This window comes from Crassostrea angulata, chromosome 3, assembly GCF_025612915.1.
Source record: "Crassostrea angulata isolate pt1a10 chromosome 3, ASM2561291v2, whole genome shotgun sequence".
Classification (NCBI taxonomy): Eukaryota; Metazoa; Mollusca; class Bivalvia; order Ostreida; family Ostreidae; genus Magallana; species Magallana angulata.
Window position 1 is genome coordinate 6,468,613 of NC_069113.1, and position 22,289 is coordinate 6,490,901.

General features: G+C 33.3%; 2 protein-coding genes and 1 long non-coding RNA gene across 8 annotated transcripts in view; all 3 read right to left on the reverse strand.

Moving 5' to 3' along the window:
* Positions 1–11,133, reverse strand: LOC128175208 (organic cation transporter protein-like). Of its 4 annotated transcripts, none has more exons than XM_052840659.1 (12): positions 11,011–11,133; positions 9,871–9,970; positions 8,388–8,541; positions 7,890–8,089; positions 7,061–7,291; positions 6,441–6,643; positions 5,894–6,130; positions 4,153–4,287; positions 2,332–2,417; positions 1,492–1,612; positions 1,335–1,407; positions 1–218 (listed from the first exon to the last, which is right to left on the reverse strand). In XM_052840659.1, exons 3-12 carry the CDS (start codon positions 8,521–8,523, stop codon positions 12–14), a joined length of 1,629 nt encoding a protein of 542 aa, XP_052696619.1. In that variant the 5' UTR covers positions 8,524–8,541; positions 9,871–9,970; positions 11,011–11,133; the 3' UTR covers positions 1–11. The 4 variants fall into 4 exon arrangements, with proteins under 4 accessions (XP_052696619.1, XP_052696617.1, XP_052696620.1 ...); XM_052840657.1 differs by having other exon boundaries at positions 5,825–6,130; XM_052840660.1 differs by lacking the exon at positions 7,061–7,291 and having other exon boundaries at positions 5,825–6,130.
* Positions 11,134–13,909: 2,776 nt separating this feature from the next.
* The window catches only part of LOC128177299 (organic cation transporter protein-like), a 47,707-nt gene continuing 39,327 nt past the window's right edge, over positions 13,910–22,289 (reverse strand). For all 3 annotated transcript variants that reach the window (XM_052843961.1, XM_052843960.1, XM_052843958.1), the window contains 5 exons: positions 19,057–19,191; positions 16,171–16,256; positions 14,566–14,686; positions 14,381–14,453; positions 13,910–14,143 (listed from right to left, as the gene is read on the reverse strand). In XM_052843961.1, the coding sequence (XP_052699921.1) occupies positions 13,937–14,143; positions 14,381–14,453; positions 14,566–14,686; positions 16,171–16,256; positions 19,057–19,191 (622 nt within the window). In that variant the 3' untranslated portion in view covers positions 13,910–13,936. The remainder of the gene's footprint in view (positions 14,144–14,380; positions 14,454–14,565; positions 14,687–16,170; positions 16,257–19,056; positions 19,192–22,289) is intronic.
* LOC128177300 (uncharacterized) lies at positions 20,382–21,579 on the reverse strand. Its single transcript, XR_008242824.1, has 3 exons — positions 21,245–21,579; positions 20,942–21,067; positions 20,382–20,525 (listed from the first exon to the last, which is right to left on the reverse strand). It is a non-coding gene; the product is annotated as an uncharacterized LOC128177300 (long non-coding RNA).

The following is a 22,289-nucleotide window of genomic DNA, read 5'->3' on the forward strand; positions in this document are numbered from 1 at the left end:
TATTATAACATTTAGTTCATTTTTGGCTCGACAAAGTCCTTGTTTTGTTTGGTCCCTGAGGTTTGGATGCCGCTGTGTTCTTTATACCACATTTTGAGTTCTTCTATACTGGTCGGAAGTTCTCGGCCACGTGTTTCCGGTAGATAAAATGTCATAATGGCGGACAGAAAGCACATGATGCTGAATACCACACCGGGTCCCCACGCCACGTATCTGTGCTAAAAGTCATAAATTTTATACGCATTACATCACGTGATATAAACGCTATTGATACGAACCATGTTACACTTTATCACCTCCATTGAACATATTAAAAATATACACTTTCTACTAGACCACACAATGTAAGTACCTTTAAGAGTTACATTCTGAGACTTTCAGTAATCAAAGAATGAATATGATTAAAAGTATTTCAGCAACTTTGCCAAACAAAGAAGACAACTTAACTTTAACATCTTATATTGTTAAAAACTTTTTTTAAATTCAATTTGTTGCAGATATTGACTTATCTATGAAGGTCTTTCTTATTGTTTTCGTACTGTTTATTTTTGTCTTTTTCTTTCCAAATTTTGTTCACGCGATTTCTCAAAAATGTTTGACTAATTTCGACCATTTTTTCACAGATGATGGTGAATTTTTTGGTGTTTTCACTTCCGGTCCCCATTTACGGCCGATTTTGTAATTTTTACGACCTATTTTGTGCAGAGCTGATCTCAGAAACTATCTGAGATATGACTTTGAAATTTTTAAGATAGGTAGACTATAGTTTGTAGTTGTGCACTATTAAGTTGTTTTGCACCAGTGGGGCCATTTCTTGGAGTTCGCTTAGGCATGACAATTGGGTACATATTTTGTATCAAAATGTTCATACGTTTTGATCTGTATCCTTTTATCAGTTGATATTTTGTTAAGAAATATATAAAATGATGGTAGAGTATTAAGAGGTTTTTTCCCCAAACAAATCAAGAAAAAGGGGCTGGGCTGGCCCCTTTAATTAGCGGCCAAGATACTTGTAGAGTCTATAACAGATAACTTGAAAACGATAAAGATTTTGTTATGCATTACACAAGCAAAATTGTTGATCGCTGCATCATCTGTGAAAATTAAAAATCATTGCCATGCCCATTTCTGACGTAATTAGGGATTTTTAATCATTATCTGAAAATGGGAGGGGGTAATTTTGAAATTGTATTGATATTTTATAGTATCATTTAAAATTTTAAAAATGGACGGACGACCTATTCGTTACTCGTCACGATGTTGCATCTAGTTTTTTTTATTGGTTGACAGAACATTCCCTACAAATACATGCTTTTAATTGTGTAAACACTTACAAAGGTATTTGCAAAAGGAGCCAAAACACCGCCAATGCTGGCAAAAGCGCAGGCAAATCCATAGCCAGAATTCCTGTAAACAATAACATTAATGAAAAAGTGTTTATTAAAATCTGTTTCTATATACTACTACCTAAACACCAACAATGTCAAATACCTGAGATTAGTGGGGTATAGCTCAGACGTAAACAGGAAGACGGAACTGAAAGCCCCGGTAATACCGTACTTTCCCATCAGGACGAAGAACGTTGCCAGGTATCCTAGAGCCGAGTTGTCCCCTGCAATATTATCGAAAGAAAACGTATATAAAGTGTTCATGGAAGTGATTTGTGTGATTCTAAATCTATTAAAATTAACAAAAGGGAATTACTCTGTTGAAATCTCTTTCTAGTCGTAGTGGATCTTTGAATAAATGGCAAGATTATAGAAATGTCATAAAGGAGTTAGGATTATATTGTTTGTCGGAAATTTTTTATTCATCATTAAATGCATTTTAGGAAATTTCAAAATATCAACCCAACAGCTACTGATTAAATATCTCAGGTAGTATGGGAACACTGTCGATAATATTGTGTTTAAAAGTACATTTTACATGTAATCAAAACACTTTTAACGTTTTAAAATTTCAAATATATTGTGGCATTACAATATCTTACCAAAAATATGTTTTTAAAATGTTTGGACAGATAAAAGAAAATATAAAAAAAGTGAGAGGGATTCAAACTCATGACCTACATATTCATTCATACTCATGCTCTAACTCATTGTGCTACGCTGTTGAGTAGCGATTTCGGGCAAAAATATTACATGTTTAAGAATTTATACTTGATTTTATCGTTTATTTTGATAGTAAGTACGTCACATTATCGGGGTGTCCTATACCACCTGTAAATTAATGAAGGTATAAGTACAATGGATGACATCACTGTCTTTTTTTAAAGAAAGGTATTTTTACAAAGGAGCACATCAAAAGTGAAGGGAAATTACTGCCGTATACCTTGCAACGACGATATCAGCGTAGAGATTAAAAGGGATGCCCCAGCAATTCCCATCAGGATAATCAAGGTTTTTTTCCTTCCAATTCTGAAAAAGAAAAAAGTGGAATTCTGCTTTATAATACGCTGGTCAATTTATTTCTTTATGCATCAAATGATATTTACAACCCTCTACATCTTCGTTCCCTTGGTCAGATACACATTTGCGATCACTTTAATTAGACCAAATAGTTATTTCTATGCAAATTTTTAAAAGCTAATGTGTACGTCGTATTTAACAGTATTTTTGCAATGTTGGAAAGTACACCTACATTTTGTCTGTGAAAACGGCTCTATAAAAATTGGTGTAAACAAAGAGCTTAAAATACCATTCAATGTATGAAGATGCTGTTTTGCGTATGAATTTTTAAACGTTTGATATCTATGATATAAATAATAGATGTGTGCACAACCAACAGGATTTTATGTAAATATTTTGTTTACTGCTTTAAAGGGGCATGGTCTCGATTTTGGTCAAAAATCATTTTTTCGATTTTAATGTTTACAATGTTTCAGTAAGGCATTTGTAATAGGCAATCAAAATTTGAGTGTCGTTTGTTGTGTTACAAGCGAGTTACAATTCTTCGCTAATGTTAACAAAGCTTTTGTTTACATTTTGAACGTTGAAGTAAAAATTCCAGTTTAAGATCTTACTTGAATGTATTAAACGCTTGAAACTGTTTAATAGTTCTTTAAAAAAATCAAATGATAGATAAATTAGGTTGAAAAAGATTTTTTACTAGTATATTGAACCCATGTAAACAAAACCAGGGCACGATCCTTGTTTACATGACGAAGAATTGTGAGCCCTGTATCTTGCTTAAAACTCATCGACTGGCACCCAAGTTTGATTTGATTATTAGAGATACATTACTAGAGCATTGTATATAATAAAAGCAGAGAAATAAATTTTGACCGAAATCGTGACTATGTCCCTTTAATAAACTGACTGCGCATACAATGTACTTAATTTGGTTGTCGATTCAAAAAGGAGCGTTCACTAATAATACCTAACACAAAGTTTAAAACATTACCTTTAAATATGATTGGTTTCTAAATCATACAATATGCATAACATTTACAGCTTTAAAAGATCAGTTCTAAACAAAGTCAATGTAAGGAAGAAAATTATAATCATTATCGTCATATATGTCCAAGACAAACTATGATATCGATAACGACGATTAAGTATACGACTGAAATTACAATTTCGATATCAATATTACATTAATGTCAATATCGGCGACATCATAAACAAAATTAGGATATTGTTATCGAACCTGAAATATATGTAGGTTGCATTACATTTGTGATGTCGATATCGACGATATCGTACACAATATGACAATATCGACATCGACATCGCTCCTGATTATTTCTACTGGCCTATTTGATGTTGGCAAATTGATAATGATCCGATATCGTTGGTATTGACACCAATGTTTAATAATACGACATTAATACAAAATAATCATTATGGAGTTTTACAATGGCGACAAGACATCGATAAGATATCGACACAAGGTGTGAATGTGTAAAGTACAGATAAGTTGCAGATCAGTTCCAGATAAGCTGCAGAACTATAGCCCAACGTGAAATTGGGAACCGTGGAGCTAGAGTTCCGTTCATATGAAAAACTGTATTTTTATTGTGCACAAGTTTTTGACTAATTAAACTAATTTATGAATATATTTTCTCAATATTCAATAAGTATTTCCATTAACTTTATTAATTTAAAGTTTAAATTAAAATTAAACTTAATTAAGATTATTATTATGTTTTACCTGTTTATCAGAAGAAATTCTGTCAAGGCTGACAAATATTCAATAGCACCGAGAAGAAAGAAGTTCACAAAACGGTTTCCATACAGGGTGGGGGTAATCAGATTAAGTCCGGTATACGTCAGACTGTTTGTAACCCTTAATTAATAGATAAAAATTAAAAGCAAACTTAAAACAAAGGGTTCTAGTATGAATACGCAAATAAACATCATAAATCATTGTCAGTAAAAAAAAGTTAATTCGTATGAATTTTAATTAGCATTGATCAAACAATTAGAAATTAATAGTGTAATATCCTACCATTAATTCATGTGATGCTTGTTGAGTTATGAACATTTGATATTTTCGAAGTTCATTCTTTAAAAAGTGTTTGTGGAATATACTTTTAATCGATTGATACACTTTGGAGGAATGAAATCCGAGAATGACGTTAGAGGTCCAAGTATTTACGAAATTAAAAAAGTCTAGTCTATCTGTTTTTAAACACCCCCATTAACTTCAAGTTTCAATACAAAGCCAAAAGTAGAATGTTCACAGTGAGTTTGCATCGCAATCCACGTAAAGTACCCCGGTGGTAGCTAAAAATATTATTATAATCGGATTGCCTTAAGAATGAAACAGTTACATAAAGATTCCAATCACGTTTTGTTTTAACATTTTGCCTCATAAGAGTAAAATTTATTTATTCTTTGCTATTTCGGAAATCAACAAAGCAGTGCAATCTATTTATCATGTGTATTGCATGTAATGCTTTTGCATTACATTAGATCTAAAATAAAGCTGACCAATTGTATCTGATAATTCCTATAAAAGAAATCCTTGTTTTTATTTGGAGACTTCTTTACATGAAAAAGATTTCAACAATTTAGAATTTACACTATCTTAGGATGCTTGCAAGTTAATATCACAAATTGTAGCATTGTAGTTTTTGAGGAGATTTTAAAACTTCCATATATATTTTTGTCTGAAACTTTGAACCCCTCTTGGTGCTCCAATCTCCAGGGGTCACGGTTTCAACAATTTAGAATCTACACAAATTTTTAGGAGGTTTTCATAAGTTTTCACAAAGTGTGGCAATGTAATACTTGATGAGACGATTTTCCCTATGGTCCCCAGTATTAGTCTAAGGGGTCACGGATCGTTCACAGTAATGTCACAATTTGTAGCTTTGTAGTAATTGAGTAGGAAATTGAGTAGATAATTCCAATTCATTTTTCTATGTTAAATTTTAAACTTTTTTTTGGAGCCCCCTGTATTATTTCAGGGTCATTTTAACAAACTAGAATCTTCACTATATATACAAGCTTTAATGAAAATAATGGCATTCTTGGCGCTCCTTTGGAAGATTAAGAAGACATGCATACTATTTTCACTGTTTCGCAATTATGTCCCTTTTAAAAAGACTTTTGCCCTTTATTTTCATTACTTGCATTTCCCTCTCAATAGGGATGCTTTGTATTAAGTTTGGTTTAATTTGATCCAGTAGTTCTAGAGAAGAGGTAAAAAATGTTAAGGTTTACAGACAGACGGACGGACGAACAAACAGATGGACAGACAGACGACGGACAGCAGGTGATCAGAAATTTTAACGTATACCTTCGGTTCCGGTGAACCAAAACCAACTTTGTTACTAAGTGCAAAAGAAATGGACTAAAGGTCTAAAATATCTACCTACCACACAAACCAAATTACGATGGAATTAATTAATATTAGTCGATCCCGCAATATATCAATCATTGAATACTTTTTAACTTCAGTATTTTTGGGGATGTAGGTTTCAATCACAGCATCGGAGTCAGATGCAACCAGTATTGCACCGTTTTCTTTATCCAAAGCTTCCATTTCACGCATTTTAGCTTTGACGATACCAATGACTTGATCAAAAGACATTTTGTTCATTTTAGCAGCCTTCCGCACCACCTTTTCAGCCTCGCCCAAACGACCGTTCGCCATAAGCCATCTTAGAGATTCATCAAACAGCCTGAAAGTAAAACATCTTAATAAGTTGACAGAAATAACAAACATTGACGTCACGAACAGTGTACACAATATCTGGAAATGGCGGAAAATAATTTTTTCAAACACATGTTAACATAATGTATTTGTAAAAATTATTTGCCGCCAACTTCAGATATTGTGTACACTGTTCGTGACGTTGTCAATTTTATGAAGTCATAATAACGACATCAGTGTTTGTAATTTCTGTTACGATTTAAAATCCACTGAAGAGCCTAGCAGGTGAAGTAATAAATATAATTATTCATATGATAATTTGATAGATAATTCTGTACCAGTATTCTACCAAACTGTAAACAGACAGAAGTGCCAGGAGAAGTTCAAGGTATCTCCAGGAGAAGGTCTGCATAATATATGATAAGGGAGTCAGCATCACTATTCCTGTCGTCCAGGAGACGACTCCAGTGACTTCTGCGACGAATCGCCACTCCATCGGAAGTGTTTCTACACATAGTGTTACACTTGACAACAATAATCCCTGTAAATGAAGTATTTGTCGTAAAATGGATGGTCATCTTTATAACATCAAGGCTCGTTGTCATTCTTTTTATAATTTACATTAATGGTGAGTAAGTATGATGTAATGATACATGTAAGAATAAACATTGAGAGCGATGAAGAGGAAACAGAGAACAAATTCTAAACGTCCAAAATGTACTCAATACTATAACGAAGCTTAAAAAAGGTTTTAGTGTTAACAAGGCTGCATGTACGTTTCTTTTTATAGTGAACAAGGCAAGGAAGAGTTAAAGTTTAGTACATGTTAATGACGAATTAAATCTTAATTTTAAATTGATCCTCTTCCCATTCCCTCAATGTGCTCCGTTCTCAATGAAATATGGGGAGAGGAATCTAAAAATGATATCAAAAATATTTATGTTCTACACGAGTTTACCTCCACTGTCATGCCAGCGAAGAATCTGAGAATGGCGAATCCTATATAGGACGGAATGAACACAGTGACAAGGCATAGAACAAAGAGAAGGATGTGAGAGCTTATGTGCACGGTCTTTCTGCCGAACTTATCGGAGAGACCGGTAAACAGGAAACCGCCCACACCCTGACCCAAGATCATTAAGAACTGAGATATGTCCACTTTGATCGACTCTCCGCACACCAGTCCCCACTGAAAAGAAAGGAAAAGCCATACTAGTACCAGCCTTTTTGTAAAGCTCTCTTTCCCTACCCAACCATCACCACTACCTCTGAAAAAACTTTCTTCAGGTCATATTCAAGCTAGGCTAAGTACTTCACCCCCTTCAAATTGATTTTATGAAATATTTATTCAAATACACAAAATATTAGATAATTATGACGTAAAAATTTATTTCAATTCATAATCTTAAGAAAATAATTTCAATTAAATAAATCAATTACTTAAACCAGAGAAAAAATGAGCTACAGCGTAACTGATAATTTTTCAATCTGATTAAAATCAGATGTGACCTTTTGGTGAACTGATTCAAGAATACTCACGAGTGTTCTTTACCTAATTGCTTCTTTAAAAAAATATGCACTCGACCATACTTTAAAGACACGACTATGTTGGAATCCTTCAAGCCCCAATTTGATGTAAAGCGATCGGTTTGGGTGCAACTTAAGGTCATAATTCCACCAAAATTAGAGTGGATATAACATTTATTTCAGATTTTATTTTTGCTTCCAATTTTGAAGTTCTAAATGAACGAACTGGCATTCAGGAACTGTGTTATTTTAGCATTTACCTCCGTAACGAAAGAAGAGATGTCGTCGTGAGCATTGTACTTGTAGCCGTTTAGACAGGAAGTGGTCGTATGAGAGGAATTGGATTGGTTATAGGATATCGTCACCGAACATTCGTCATATGTGACGTCATATGTAGAATTGATCGAACTGTTGTGATTGGTCGGCGATATTTCGGCACATTGGAATTGTGGTGTGTACCCTGTAAAGTGTAAATATAACCGGAAGTATTTGATAAAGCATCACCCGTTTGATATAGCAAAAGTTTATCACATGGCTAATATACACCACACGTATGATATATATATATATATATATATATATATATATATATATATATATATATATATATATATATATATATATATATATATATATATATATATTAAAAATACATAAAATTTACAAACGAACAAAGTAATCTTTTTTTGAGACGTTATATCTAGGCCTGTAGGCGCCTGAATGTGAACATCAGCACCAAATGCATATATCTGTCTCACCGTTAAAAACTACCACTAGAAGATGAAGGGCAGTTAGCAGAATTGCAACCCACATAAAGCTGAGTTGTCGGATCTGATAGCGACCCCATGGTTTCAACGCTCTCCAAATCTCGTCCACATCCAAGTTTTGTTCCATTAGTTCAAATTAAGGTATCTTGTAAAATAAACACAACGGTCGGTTACATTCCCGTCTATCAGTTCAAGTTACATCAATCTTGCAAAAAAGTGCCATTTAAAATATAGGACAATGGCCGGATACCTACTGTTTAGAGATCAGTTCAAATTATCGTTAAGTTAAATTACTCTGTTTACTACAGAATTGATACATTATGTCAAAATACCTTGTAGAATGACACATATTTAGTTGGATTCATACAATTAACTATAAATTTCTGGTACAACTAACAACATTTGGTAACTACAAACCATGAATACATCAGTTCAAACTATTTTTTATAATTTTAAATATTTACATTTTCAACTGTCTTTTTAAAATTACGAATCAAATTTAAAGCCTATTGCCTAATAGTTTCATAAAAAATAAACGACAACGACAAAAAATCGGCGTGTCTTACATAATAACCGAAAAACGGCATTGGCTGCGTCGCCTGGTAATACATACATGTAGCATGTGCTACATGAAAAAAAGGTGGTCTTAAAATTTTTTTAAAGTGTTTAAATTGAAAATAATATAAATATAAGTAACAAGAAATCATCCTTTTAATAATGTGAAGTGATAATTTTGCCCGAAGCTTACGTGGTCAAATCTATCATAAAGTCCTTCGGGATTAATTAAATTTGAGCACGGCCCGACCGAAATTATCACTTTCATAATACTCAAACAACGATTCATTATTCCTTAAATATTCAGTGAAGAAGATGGGTTTTTTAGGGGGGGGGGGGGGGTTGGGGGGGGTCCTTTTTCCCCAAGATGTTGCAAACCTGAGAGTTTTTATTTTTTGTTTGTACATTTATTTACAATCTGCATCTGCTCCATATGTACGATCGATAACCCTTAAAAATGGAGCAATAAAATATCACGAGTTTCGGTTTAAGGTGTGGTGGTCTTATGGATTTTCTGTTACATAATTTAAAAAAAAACACACCATGATGCTGATTAAATGGACAACATCAACGCTTCATGTTTTTGTATCAGTTCTCTTAAAAAAAAAATACATGAACGGCGGTCATATACTATTATGAAATTTAATTTTATTTCTATGATTTAAACATAACATATATAAAGACTTAAAATGGGTGTAATTTCTAAGGTGTATACTCTTGTGCAACAAATATGTGCCTCTGTCCAAAGTGGCATAAAAGAGAAGTGGCATGTAGTTGCAATTAGGTTGTTTTTTCCAAAAATGATATATTTCATTTGGCAATTATGTGGAAAAATGCTATAATCATATGAGACTTCAACCTAAACATAAAACAAACTGGTATCTTTTGTTGTTGCATGATCTACTCAGTTTTAGCTCACCTGAGCAAAAGACTCAAGACAGCTTTTCTTGTTCGTTGTCTGTCGTTGTTGTCGTCGTCGTAAACTTCCTCTCCAGAACCCAGGACCAAATTCAACCAAACTTGGAAAAAAGTATTGGGTGAAAGGGGTTTCAATTTTAAGTTAGATTTGTGGAGCATAGTTCTGACGGTCTGTGTAGCATACTTGTATTTCTACAGATCTTGCAGAATATAGATCTTTAGTCCTTATGGAGCATAAATTTCTGCAACGCAGATGGTTTTGATGGGATTTATGTAGGTCTTAAGTCTACTTTTAAAATAATATATAATTTTATTACTTTTATGTACATGTATAATAACGAGAAGAAATATCACAAAAGTCTTTATATGAAAAATCTCTAGAACCCAGGAGCTTCCAGGGCCTTCGGTCCCTGGACCCCACCAGGGATTTGCCCTGGGCCCACTGGGGGCCTAAAGGCAGCCCAAGCTTCCCCCTCCCCGCCTAAAATTGGCGCCCCTCTAGTTTCAAAACCTGGACCCGCATGCACAAAATCGGTAAAAACAAATGTAATACTTTAAGGAAAAGCCCGACAAAAACAATAATAGAGACCTTTTTCATTCCCATTTTCTCTCAAACACGCGTTAAAGTGATAAAATATACAAAAAAATATCTTAACTTAATAATATCATATAAGTGAAATTATATTTCATGTACAGTTTCCGATTTTAGAGAGACTGATGGCATCTGGTATAAAATCTAAATAAAAAGTAAATGTAAGTTGCGAAAGTGCGATGATGCAATTGCAAAGCGTCAAGATGTGAAGGCGAAAGTGCGAAGGTGCGAATGCGAAGAAGAGATACTAATATCGCGCATTCGCCTTCGCAAGTTTGCATCTTCGCGCTTCGCAATCGCATCTTCAAAATTTCGTTTTTGCTTTCGCTCCTTCAAAATTTTACTTTCGCAACTTCGCACTCTCGTATCTTTCCCCTAATAGCGAAAGTGCGAAGATCGAAGTGACCCCATGAGAACACCATAAATTAACTTAATAATTAAAATCACGATAAGTGTTTCTAATAAATTTAAAATAACATCATCATGAAAAAAAATTATGTAATTTGGGGAGGGTAGTTGATGAATATATTAAAGAAATGTATGCCTTACCAGGACTTAGGAATGGGCGATCTCTCTATCTTGATGTAAGAAAGCACATTGTAGCTAGGTGGTCTAAAGTTAAACGTTTTTGATATATATCAATCAATTATTTTATTCCTCAAGAATCCTAACTATTACATCACATTTATGGTTATGAAGCCTGTGTCAAAATTTGAGACTCGAATAATAAGAAAAAATGGCATGCTTTTAAGCAGCTTGCGTTCATTAAACCTCATACATTAATATCGAATTCACCATTAAACGGATTTTATTCTTATTCTAACATTAAACTAAAAACTTCTAGATGAATGTTATGTAACAGATTAAAATTTTCATTGGAATTCAAACTCCAATTCATACGAATAGTTGACATATGATACAAGCTTTTGTCTAAATTCTAAAATGTATGCACCATTTAGCTCACCTGAGCTTAAAGCTTAAGTGAGCTCCTCTGGTCACTTTTTGTCCGGCGCCCGTTGCCTGTATGTATTTTTGTCACCTGTAAAACTTTAATATTTTCGACTTCTTTTCAAAACCATAGGAAATTGACACAAGCATTCTTTGGTAAAAGGGATTAAACTTTGTTAAAAAAAGGTCCACACCCTCTTTAAAGGGGAAATGATAAAGAATCATTGGAAATTTGCGAAACTTTTAAAATAAAACTTCTCAAAAACCAATTGGTCAGAATGGCTGTAAATTGTCCAAACCACAATCCCCGAGTGTGGGAAAACAATGTGGAAAGGGGGGTCGAGAAATGAGAATATGTAAGATATGTAAGGTATGTAAGGTATAGTAATCTTCACACGCTTACGCAATGTCAAAGCTTGAAGATTCTCTCTCTCTCTCTCTCTCTCTCTCTCTGTGTGTGCATGCGTCTCTCTCTCTCTCTCTTTCTCTCTCTCTCTCTCTTTCTCTCTCTCTCTCTCTCTCTCTGCATACGTGTGTGCATATTTAAGCGGGCGTTAAACGACATTGCTCTTTCCAAACCGAGATGGGAGAGGATAGTACATGTTGACCGCGGTTTGCGACGATGCGACAATGTCGTTAATCAATACACAATTCAAAACAATTCATAAAAATGCATGACAGTTATGTTCTCTGCGTTCATTTTATGTAAAACCATTTTAACAAGACATTGGACTTTCGGTTGGACGTAGTTATCTATTTCTTGCGTCAAAACAAGTTTAAAATGGCGAGTTTTCAAGCAAAATATGCACCGATTGCGTAGTCTTAGCTCAAAAGCCAGACAAATCTTGTTGATTTCAAAAAGCCATGGCTGAGTGGCCAGCAATGAAATAGACAGGCTTACGTCACATTGCTGTTTGACACAACTAACCAAAGTCCAAGCTCTTGTTAAAATAGTTCTATATACATGTATAATCTAAATGTATTACCAACTTCCTTACTAGTCGAAGTGATAGAGAGAGATGAAGTTCTCGATTTCTACACCTTTGGAACGGCAATCGACAGACAATAAAGGACTTGAACGATGATATAAAAGAACTTTATACGGAGGTGGAAAGTGCAAGTATCCTTTTAACTGAAATGATACAATATTGTTGGAATCAACATTGTCATTTACTATAACTGTTATACCTTATTAAATCCATATTATTTATCGGTATATATTTCTTAACCTATATTTTATAATCATGATAATGTCATACTTGTTTGTTCTTGGCTCTGAATTAGAAATAACTGTTCTGTTCTGTACGTCTGAACTGTTCCATTTTTTGCTTGGCAAGTTTCTGATTCGTTCATTATCCTGTCGTGTAAATAACCGATACCAAAATATCCCCAGACATGTTACCGCAAGTGTCGTTATTTTACTTGTTTGAAATTATTTACATGACGTCACCAGTCCCATAAAAATATAAAACTGTTACTTTTTTGAAATCATCCTAAGGTATTCTTCAGATTTTCCTCACACAACATACATCATAGTAACATAATTCCATACCAATTGGTTACTGAGAAGAATATCCTTAAAGATGTTTCTCTATAATCTTTGATCCCTAGGGGTAAAGTGGTGCAACAGTTGGGGGGGGGGGGGGGTGGTCATATGTTTACAAAGAAATATATAGAAAAAAATCTTAAATTCTTCTCAAAAAACATTGTGACATGACTAAAAGTTTTCCTGTTACTAAAGGGGCTATATGTTTGATAAAAACAAGAATATCTGGAGAAAAAATCAAAAACGCTTTTATACAAGCAATTAATCTACTACATGTACATGGTCCAGGTTTTTCCCATATGACCCAATAAAGATAATTATATTATGGATATATTTGCTCAGGTAAGCGATATGGCCCTTGGGCCTCTTGCTTAAATGATGCATGGTGTGTTTGTATTTGAAAGATTTTGTGTTCTGATCTGAAAATCAATCTCGGGGGTCTAACTCAGTGGAGGGGTCATGTTAACAAGCACCTTCACTCTGAGCAACGAGAAAAAAATATGAAGGACAAGAATGGCATGCTGGTATGTTTTAAAAAGTATTGTGAAATTCTTATATCTTAGCATTTGTTCTTTGCATAAACTAAAAAAACAACATTTTATTGTTTGACTGACTACATCTCTTCAACGAGAGAACATCGTAAATGACATAACACTCAACGTGTGTTTCTTTGACTATTTGTGTGTGCGTTTTGAAATCTGATTACCAATACTTGGTCTTAGTAGACTTTCGCTTTGTGCGGTCTTGAAGTCTTCGTAATATGTTGTCTTTTAGGGACAATTTTGTTGTGATTTTGCTACTTAATAAAACAATGATATATGACGATACCATGGTTCTTTAACTGCTGATGACTGTTTGTCTATTTGAAGCGTATTCGAGGTGTACATACGCATAGTTATTCATAAAATGATAACAAAAATGAAAAAAAGACCAAATATACAGTGTATCATTTAATTCAATTTATTCCACATATTATAACATCTAGTTCATTTTTGTCTCGACAAAGTCTTTGTTTTGTTTACTCCCTAAGGTTTGGATGCCACTGTGTTCTTTATACCACATTTTAAGTTCTTCAATACTGGTCGGAAGTTCTCGGCCACGTGTTTCCGGTAGATGAAATATCATAATGGCGGACAGAAAGCACATGATACTGAATACCACACCGGGTCCCCACGCTACGTAGCTGTGCTAAAAGTCACCAATGTAAAACGCATTACATCACGTGATATAAACGCTATTGATATGAACTATGTCACACTTGACAATCTTGCCAAACAGAAAAGACCACTTACTTTACCATCTTATATCGCTTAATTGTTTTTTTTAAACTTCAAATATAATTTTTGCAGTTATTTATTTGGTTATCTTTATTGGCTGAAAGAACATTTCCTACAATTCCATGCTTTCAATTGTGTAAACACTTACAAAAGTATATGCAAAAGGAGCCAAAACACCGCCACTTCTGGCAAAAGCGGAGGCATATCCATAGCCAGAATTCCTATGAACAATTATATAAAACAAAAAATGTTTCATCAAATCTGTTTCTATATTCAACATTTTCACATACTGCTAATTAAGGATACTACTTAAACACAAACAATGTCAAATACCTTAAATTGGTGGGGTATAGCTCAGACGTAAACAGGAAGACGGAACTGAACGCCCCGGTAATACCGTACTTTCCCATCAGGACGAAGAACGTTGCCAGGTATCCTAGAGCCGAGCTCTCCCCTACAATATGATTGCGTTATGATTAATATGATGGACTTAAAACGAGGATGATAAATAATTTTGAGCTCAACTAATTTTAATTCCAATTTTCTAGATTTTTTAAGCTGGATTACTTTATTTGGGGTGTTAAATGCTTGACCAAAATTTGAAAGCAAAGAGTCGAGTAACCAGTAATTATGATTCAAAATTCACATTCTAAATTCTGAGAATTAAACACCAATGCACGTTTGAAATATAAAAAGAACAATTCTTCATAGTACACAATGGCAATCAAAATTATAGTAGGAATAACTGAATCTTTGGAGTCAATTCAACACACAAATGGGTCTTGATATATGCACTTTGAGTCTTTGAGTACTTTGATTTTTCCCTACATGATCGCTACCTCAACGGTCTGCAAACCGCCAAAAAATCATATACTAGTTGATTTGGGGAAACACATGATCATGGCATATCAACCTTTCCGTTTTAAACATCAGACAAGGATTCAGATAAAGAACATTTTAACCAAAATTAAATTATACGGAATTATACAGATAGCACTTTGAATAATACAGACTTGCATTGAGAAAAGAAAGTTTTAATGATAAAAAAAGATAGAGAAGATTGTCATAAAGTCCCAGTCAAACTGTTAAAACGGATGAAAACCAGTGATGTGGTTCAAAGTTTAAGGAAAAAGTCTGAAAGTGTTTATGGAAGTGATTTGTGTGATTCTAAATCTACCAAATCAAGAAAAGGAAATCTCCTTGTTGAAATTCCATTCTAGTCGTAGTGGATCTTCGAATTGATGACAAAATTATACAAGTGTCATAAAGGAGTAAGGATTATACTGTGTGTCGAAAATGCATGTTTTGTTTTGTTTTTATTTATCGTTAAATGCATTGTAGGATATTCGAAAATATAAACCCAAAAGCTACTTATAAAATACTGTAGAAGCAGAAATATTCGTTGAGGATTTAATTTCGCTTTTTTCGTCGGCAGAATAAATCAACTAAATTTAATCCAAGACGAATTTTTAACTAAAGTACTAATGAATACAAAGAGATTACGAAATGACGAAATTAAATGCCAACAGAATTTTATTTGGTTCAAAAACAACGAAATTTTGACCCAAGGATTATGTGCTTCTACAGTAGTTAAGGTAGAATGGTACACCTCTCGATAATCAATGTGATGTTCATTATAAGCAAAATACTTTCACCGTTTAAAGATTTTCAAATGCATTATTGCATTAAAATGTCTAAACATAAAGTGTTTTTAAAATATTTAGGAAGATAAAAAAAATATGATAAACTCAGGGGGATTCAACCTCAGGGCCTACAGACTCATAGTTAATGCTCTAACCCAATGCGCTACACTGGTAAAGTAGCGATTAAGGGGCAAAATAGTAAATGTATTCAAAGTTATACTTGATTTTATTGTTTATATTGATGAGGTACATCACATTTTGGGGTCAAAAGGGAATGGAAATTACTGCTGTATACCTTGCAGCGACGATATCAGCGTAGAGATTAAAAGGGATCCCCCAGCAATTCCCATCAGCATAATCAAGGTCTTTTTCCTTCCAATTCTGAAAAAGAAAATAGTGAAACTTTTCATAATAATATCCTGACCAATTCATTTTGAAATGCATCAAATGTTATTTTCAACTTAATTCATTCTCGTCCCCTTGGTCAAATACACTTTTAAAACCTTTTAAGTCAGGCCAATCAGTTGTTTCTATTTAATCTTTCAAGCGATTGCTTAGGTCTTAAATAGTATTTTTGCAATGTTGGAAAGGAGACCTACAGTTTATCGGTAGAAATGGCTCCATCAAAATTGGTGTAAACAAAGAGCTTACAATATCATGAAAAAAATGACAATAACAAACCGTCATCAATCTCAAAAATCCATAAAAACTAAATACAAATTCAAAGCAGAGCAACAAAATAGAGGTAAAATCATGTGCCTAGGAGGAGTGAGCATCCTCTGCTGGCCGTTCACACCCGCCATGTGTTCTTTGTCGTAATCGGGAAGTCCGTAAACAATTAGGTGATGAAGTATTGTCTAACAATTAGTATGAAAAACTTCAGTCAGCATGCGACCCAATGTGAGATTGTATTTGCTGACAAGGTCGTTGTATATCCCATAGAACTTACGAAAAGGTGCCTTCAAATGAGTATATTGATTGTCCTGTTTTATCAACTTGTTTGTCAGTAGCTTGCCTCGCCTTAGAAACCGTTTATACGAAGAGTATGCCCTTGCGTATCGAATCAACTGAGAGACAAAAACATCATATACAGGTGATCAAGGTATATTGCTACATAAGTAAGGAAAGTTGATCAGAGAAAAATTGAAGTCATCGTGTTTATCATAAAGATTTGTTGTTGGGTAACAATCAATGTCTCTTTCCAGTAATATATTCAAATATGAAACAGTGGCGCAGACTCTGTGGTATCTTTTATTTCAAGTTCACTGGAATGTATCGAGTCGACGTAATAATGGAAATAACAACTGTTATAGTCCGTCCCAAAATATTTATGCTGCACATTTTGACGATTTTTAATCAAAATACACATACCTGTGAAAGAAGTGCAATTGAAATAGTTAAAAGGGATAATTTCCAAGATAATTTCATTGACACATTATCATCTTTCACTCGGAAAATTCACAGAAACAAAAACAGATTCCTTACGGAGATTCATAATGGGGATTGTTTACATCTTTTCTTCAATCGGAATACACTTGGAATACATCACGCAATTTTTCAACGTTATAATCCGGGCTTGCAACAATACAAAATCCCCGTAGACACCACATTTTTAGCATTGTACAGGGGCGTTTCGGTTGTTTTTCATACTTTTGAATGAACATCGGGATAATTTCCAAGATAATTTCATTGACACATTATCATCTTTCACTCGGAAAATTCACAGAAACAAAAACAGATTCCTTACGGAGATTCATAATGGGGATTGTTTACATCTTTTCTTCATTCGGAATACACTCGGAATACATCACGCAATTTTTCAACGTTATAATCTGGGCTTGCAACAATACAAAATCCCCGTAGACACCACATATTTAGCATTGTACAGGGGCGTTTCGGTTGTTTTTCATACTTTTGAATGAACATCGTTTGAACCCTAAGGTTTTTATAAATATCAAGAAATTAAGCAAAATCTGAATTCAGGATATCTTGGGACAGACAATAATTGATAATACGTCGTCGATATACCTGAATGTTGAGTTGAAGGCCACAGCGAGTGATTTATTTTTTTTTTTCACATAGAGGTTTTTTAATAAATTCTTGATAAGAATACAAAAATAGGTCTGCTAACAATGGGGCAATATTGGTACCCATGGGAATTCCAACAGATTGTTGTTTCCAAAAACTACATAGATGTTGTCCATCACATACATTCAATGTATGAGGATGCTGTTTTCTTTTGCACATGAATGTTAAACAATTGACATCTGCAATAGATTTGCGCGCAACCAACTTGATTTTTGTGTCGATATTTTGTTTTCTACTGAAATAAACTAACTACACTAATAAATTTGGTTGTGAATAAACTTTATATTGTTTGTTTTTAAAAAGGTTGTTTATTAATAAAGGAATTAACGCAGCGTACATGATATTACTTATAGATGTGTTCGGTTTCTAAATCAAATTTGCGGAACATTCACAACTTAAAGAGATTAGTTCTAAAGTCAATGTGAGGAAGCAAATTATTATCATTGTCATCATACATGTCCTAGACCACTATGGTGTCGATATCGACAATATCGAACACAAAATGACGATATCGATATCAATATTGAACCTGATAAGTTGTATTAAATTAATGTCAATATCGACGACATAATACAAAAAATTAGGATATTGTTATTGAACCTAAAATAGGTTGCATTTTATTTATGATATCGAAGTCGATATTGTACACAATATAGAGAATAATACTGTAAATTCCTTATTAAACGCGAGGAATTAATATCCGCGTAAAATCGCGAGAAGCCCGTCTCGCGAATTTTAAAATCTCGCTTTTAATTTTCAGACATATGAAAACTACATGAAACTATGATAAAATTTCGGCATTCGCGATTTTATGTTCTCGCGATTTGATGGAAAACCGTTGAATCGCGGAATTAAGTACTCGCGTAAAATAAGGAATCTACAGTACATACCCTTTTAAATATTACAGCCAGTATCAGCCCGAGACTCCAATATCAGCTCGAGGGTCGAAGGCCCAAATAATGATATTGGTCGAGGGCTGATTTATTAATCCAATTTATGAATTGTTTTCTTAATATTCAGTACTTCTATCAACTTTATTAATTTTAATTTTAAATTTAAATAAAACTTGATCAAGATTATTATTATATTTTACCTGTTTAACAGAAGGAATTCTGTCAATGCTGAGAAATATTCAATGGCGCATAGAAGAAAGAAGTTCACGAAACGGTTTCCATACAGGGTGGGGGTAATCAGATTAAGTCCGGTATACGTCAGACTGTTTGTCACCCTTAATTAATGGATAAAAATTAAGAGCAAACTTAAAACAAAGGGTTCTATTATAATTACGCAAATAAACATCATAAATCACTAAGTCATTAAAAAGAAGTTGATTTCGTATATTTCTTAAATTAGCATTGATTAAATAAATAGAAATTTATAGCGATATATCCTACCATTGACTCCTGTGATGATTGTTGAGTAATAAAAAAATTGATATTTTCCAAGTAAAATCTTTTTAAAAGTGTTTGTGGAATCTATTTCTAATTGATTGATACACTTTGCAAGCAATGAAATAACAGAATGACGTCAGATTTCCAACTATTTACGAAATTTAAAGTTTGAACCCCCCTCCCCACCACTTCAGGTTACAATACATAACCAAAAATAGAAAGTCTGCGGTGACTTTACATTGCAAACAATATAAAATACCCCATAGATGACTAAAAATATTATTCTAATGAGCTTGTCTTGAGATTGAAACAGTTAAACAAAGATTTAAATCACGTTTTACTTTTATCGGAAGTACACTTTGTCTCCTAAGAGTAAAATTTATTCATGCCTTGCTATTTAGGAAATTAACAAAGCAGTGCGATCTAATTATCACGTTAATTGCATGTAATGCTTTCGCATTACATTAAATAAAGCTGACCAATGATATCCGATAACTTTTTGTAATATTAGTTTTTATTCGGAGCTTTTTACACGATAAAAATCTCAACGATTTAGAATCTACACCATCTTAAAATGCTTGCATGGTAATATCACATATTGTAGATTGGAGCTTTGAAAAGAAAAACGTTTCCCTGTATATTTTATTCTTGACATTTGAATTCCTCTTGGGGCCCCCGTATTAGTGTAGAGGTCACGGTACAAACAATTTAGAATCTACATACATTTTAGGATGTTTTCATAGCTATATCACAAACTGAAGCAAAGCAGTATATGATAAGAAGGTTTTCAAATAATCCCCATTTGCTTATCTGTGTTCAATTTTTAAGGTGGATCTCTACACCAAATAAGTGTAGGAGATTTTTGTTGCATGCATTTGTTACCAATACTAGGCACAGTATTCAACAATAATATACCTCAAAATACAATACACTATTTTCTAGAGAATTTTTAAAATATCTGTCTGGTTCCAGATAACCCTTTATTTATCAAATTTTTAAACATTTCTGTTTTAAAATTCTTATGAAAGTGAAATGTTATTAAGTTTAGAAATGAAAAACAAAAAAATCATGAATGAAGTTTGTATGATTTTTATTGGAATCCACATAAATATGAAACTAAAATATAAAAAATTCTGTTAAGGCAAACTGCTGGACAAAATCCCACAAAAACCTGAAAATATAAACAATATTCGTTGGTGAATGGGATAAAGAAAAGAAATTGAAAGAAATTGAAAAATTAAAGAAAATACTTAATTATTGCAAAAATCTTGGTATGAAAGATCCTGTTTAAGAGTTGTCTTTCTTTATTTTACATGGTCTCAAATATCTTGGGATCAATTTTTTAATTAACAAAAATCACGAAAAAAAATTAAAAAAGGAACAAGTCTATGCTAAATATGTAGATATAAGATAAGTAGTGCTTATGATAATGTTTGAAGCTGAAAAATTATATTATTGATGAATGCATTATATATATTTAACTCTTCAGAACAAAATATTAGTAGTTAATTATATTATAAATTGCCTTTTACTTTTTTATATACAATAGCAATTATAAACAACAACCATACGCATATTAATACATACATTAGATGTCCATAGTGATACACATGCATGTGTGGAAATGAAAAACATGCTCCTTTTCAGAATCCTGTCTTTCCCTCATTTTGCTTGCAAATCCGGGCTTCCACTGCTATTGCTACCTAGCTGTATCTATTTAAATCAAAATACATTAGTTTAATGTCAAAGTTTCAGTGAAAGTCTTTTACTGCAATTTTTTTTTTTTTTAATTTGGGAAGTTAGGATCAATTCAAGAGATCGTACTACGGTACTTTCGTTTTATATTCATCATACATATATAGTTTAAATAAAAATTTGACATCTGCTTACCTATATCGATAATCCGCCACATATGTATGATCGTCTGTTGCAGATGACATGACAAAAATGTATTGCCAATAGCAGCAGAGCAGGGAAACGGTATATTATTTAGAGTCCACGTTTTCCGTACAAAACAGCTGATAATCAATGTTAGTTAAAAGCTTTAAACAGGAAGAAAATTGACATATTTCTAAGCGTTTTGGTGATTTCAGTCCTATCTCGTCTCCTTAGTTAGAAGAGTTCAATTAAACGGTGTATAGCTATTTTGTACCACGACATAATGTTATCAATCCGGAACACAATGGCGTTTCGAACGGAAGTCAGACATGTTTGTGACGATGTAGCCTTCCACCTTAACCTGTCTGAGGGCCCCAGTATTAGTCCGGGATCACGATTTTAATAATTCAGAATCTTCACTATATATACAAGCTTTAATGTAAATATTGGCATTTTTTGGTGCAGCGGGTCTTCAGAAGATGAAAAAGACACGCACACTATTTTCACTTTTTTACAATAATCTCTCTTTTATAAAGGATTTCCCCTTTATTTCAATTACAGGTGCTTGGGAACAGGAACCCCTTCCCACCCCCAAGTATTAAGACCTCTGGGATCCCTAATCATTAAAACCTCATTTCCCTTGTCTGAAGATGGATCGGTTCAAAACATGTCGGTGATAATTGTTCAAATTTACCCAATAAATGTATTTACATGGACATGACATGCGGATATTCAGTGAAAATAATTATCGTGCTTCGACATGTGGTCACCTTTCTACTGGTAGATGTAGTTGGATCGCACATTTCAACACACACACACACACACACACATATATATATATATATATATATATATATATATATATATATATATATATATATATATATATATATATATATATATCGAATGTACCTCTTAGCTGGCACACGAAGTTAGCAACCTTTGTGTGTTTTAATAGAGGGGGATATGATTTCTTTTTAGAATATGTTTGTTTAAAGTAATTTTGCGCAATGAATGCATACATTAGATTATAAATATGTCATTAAAAGGATTTAAA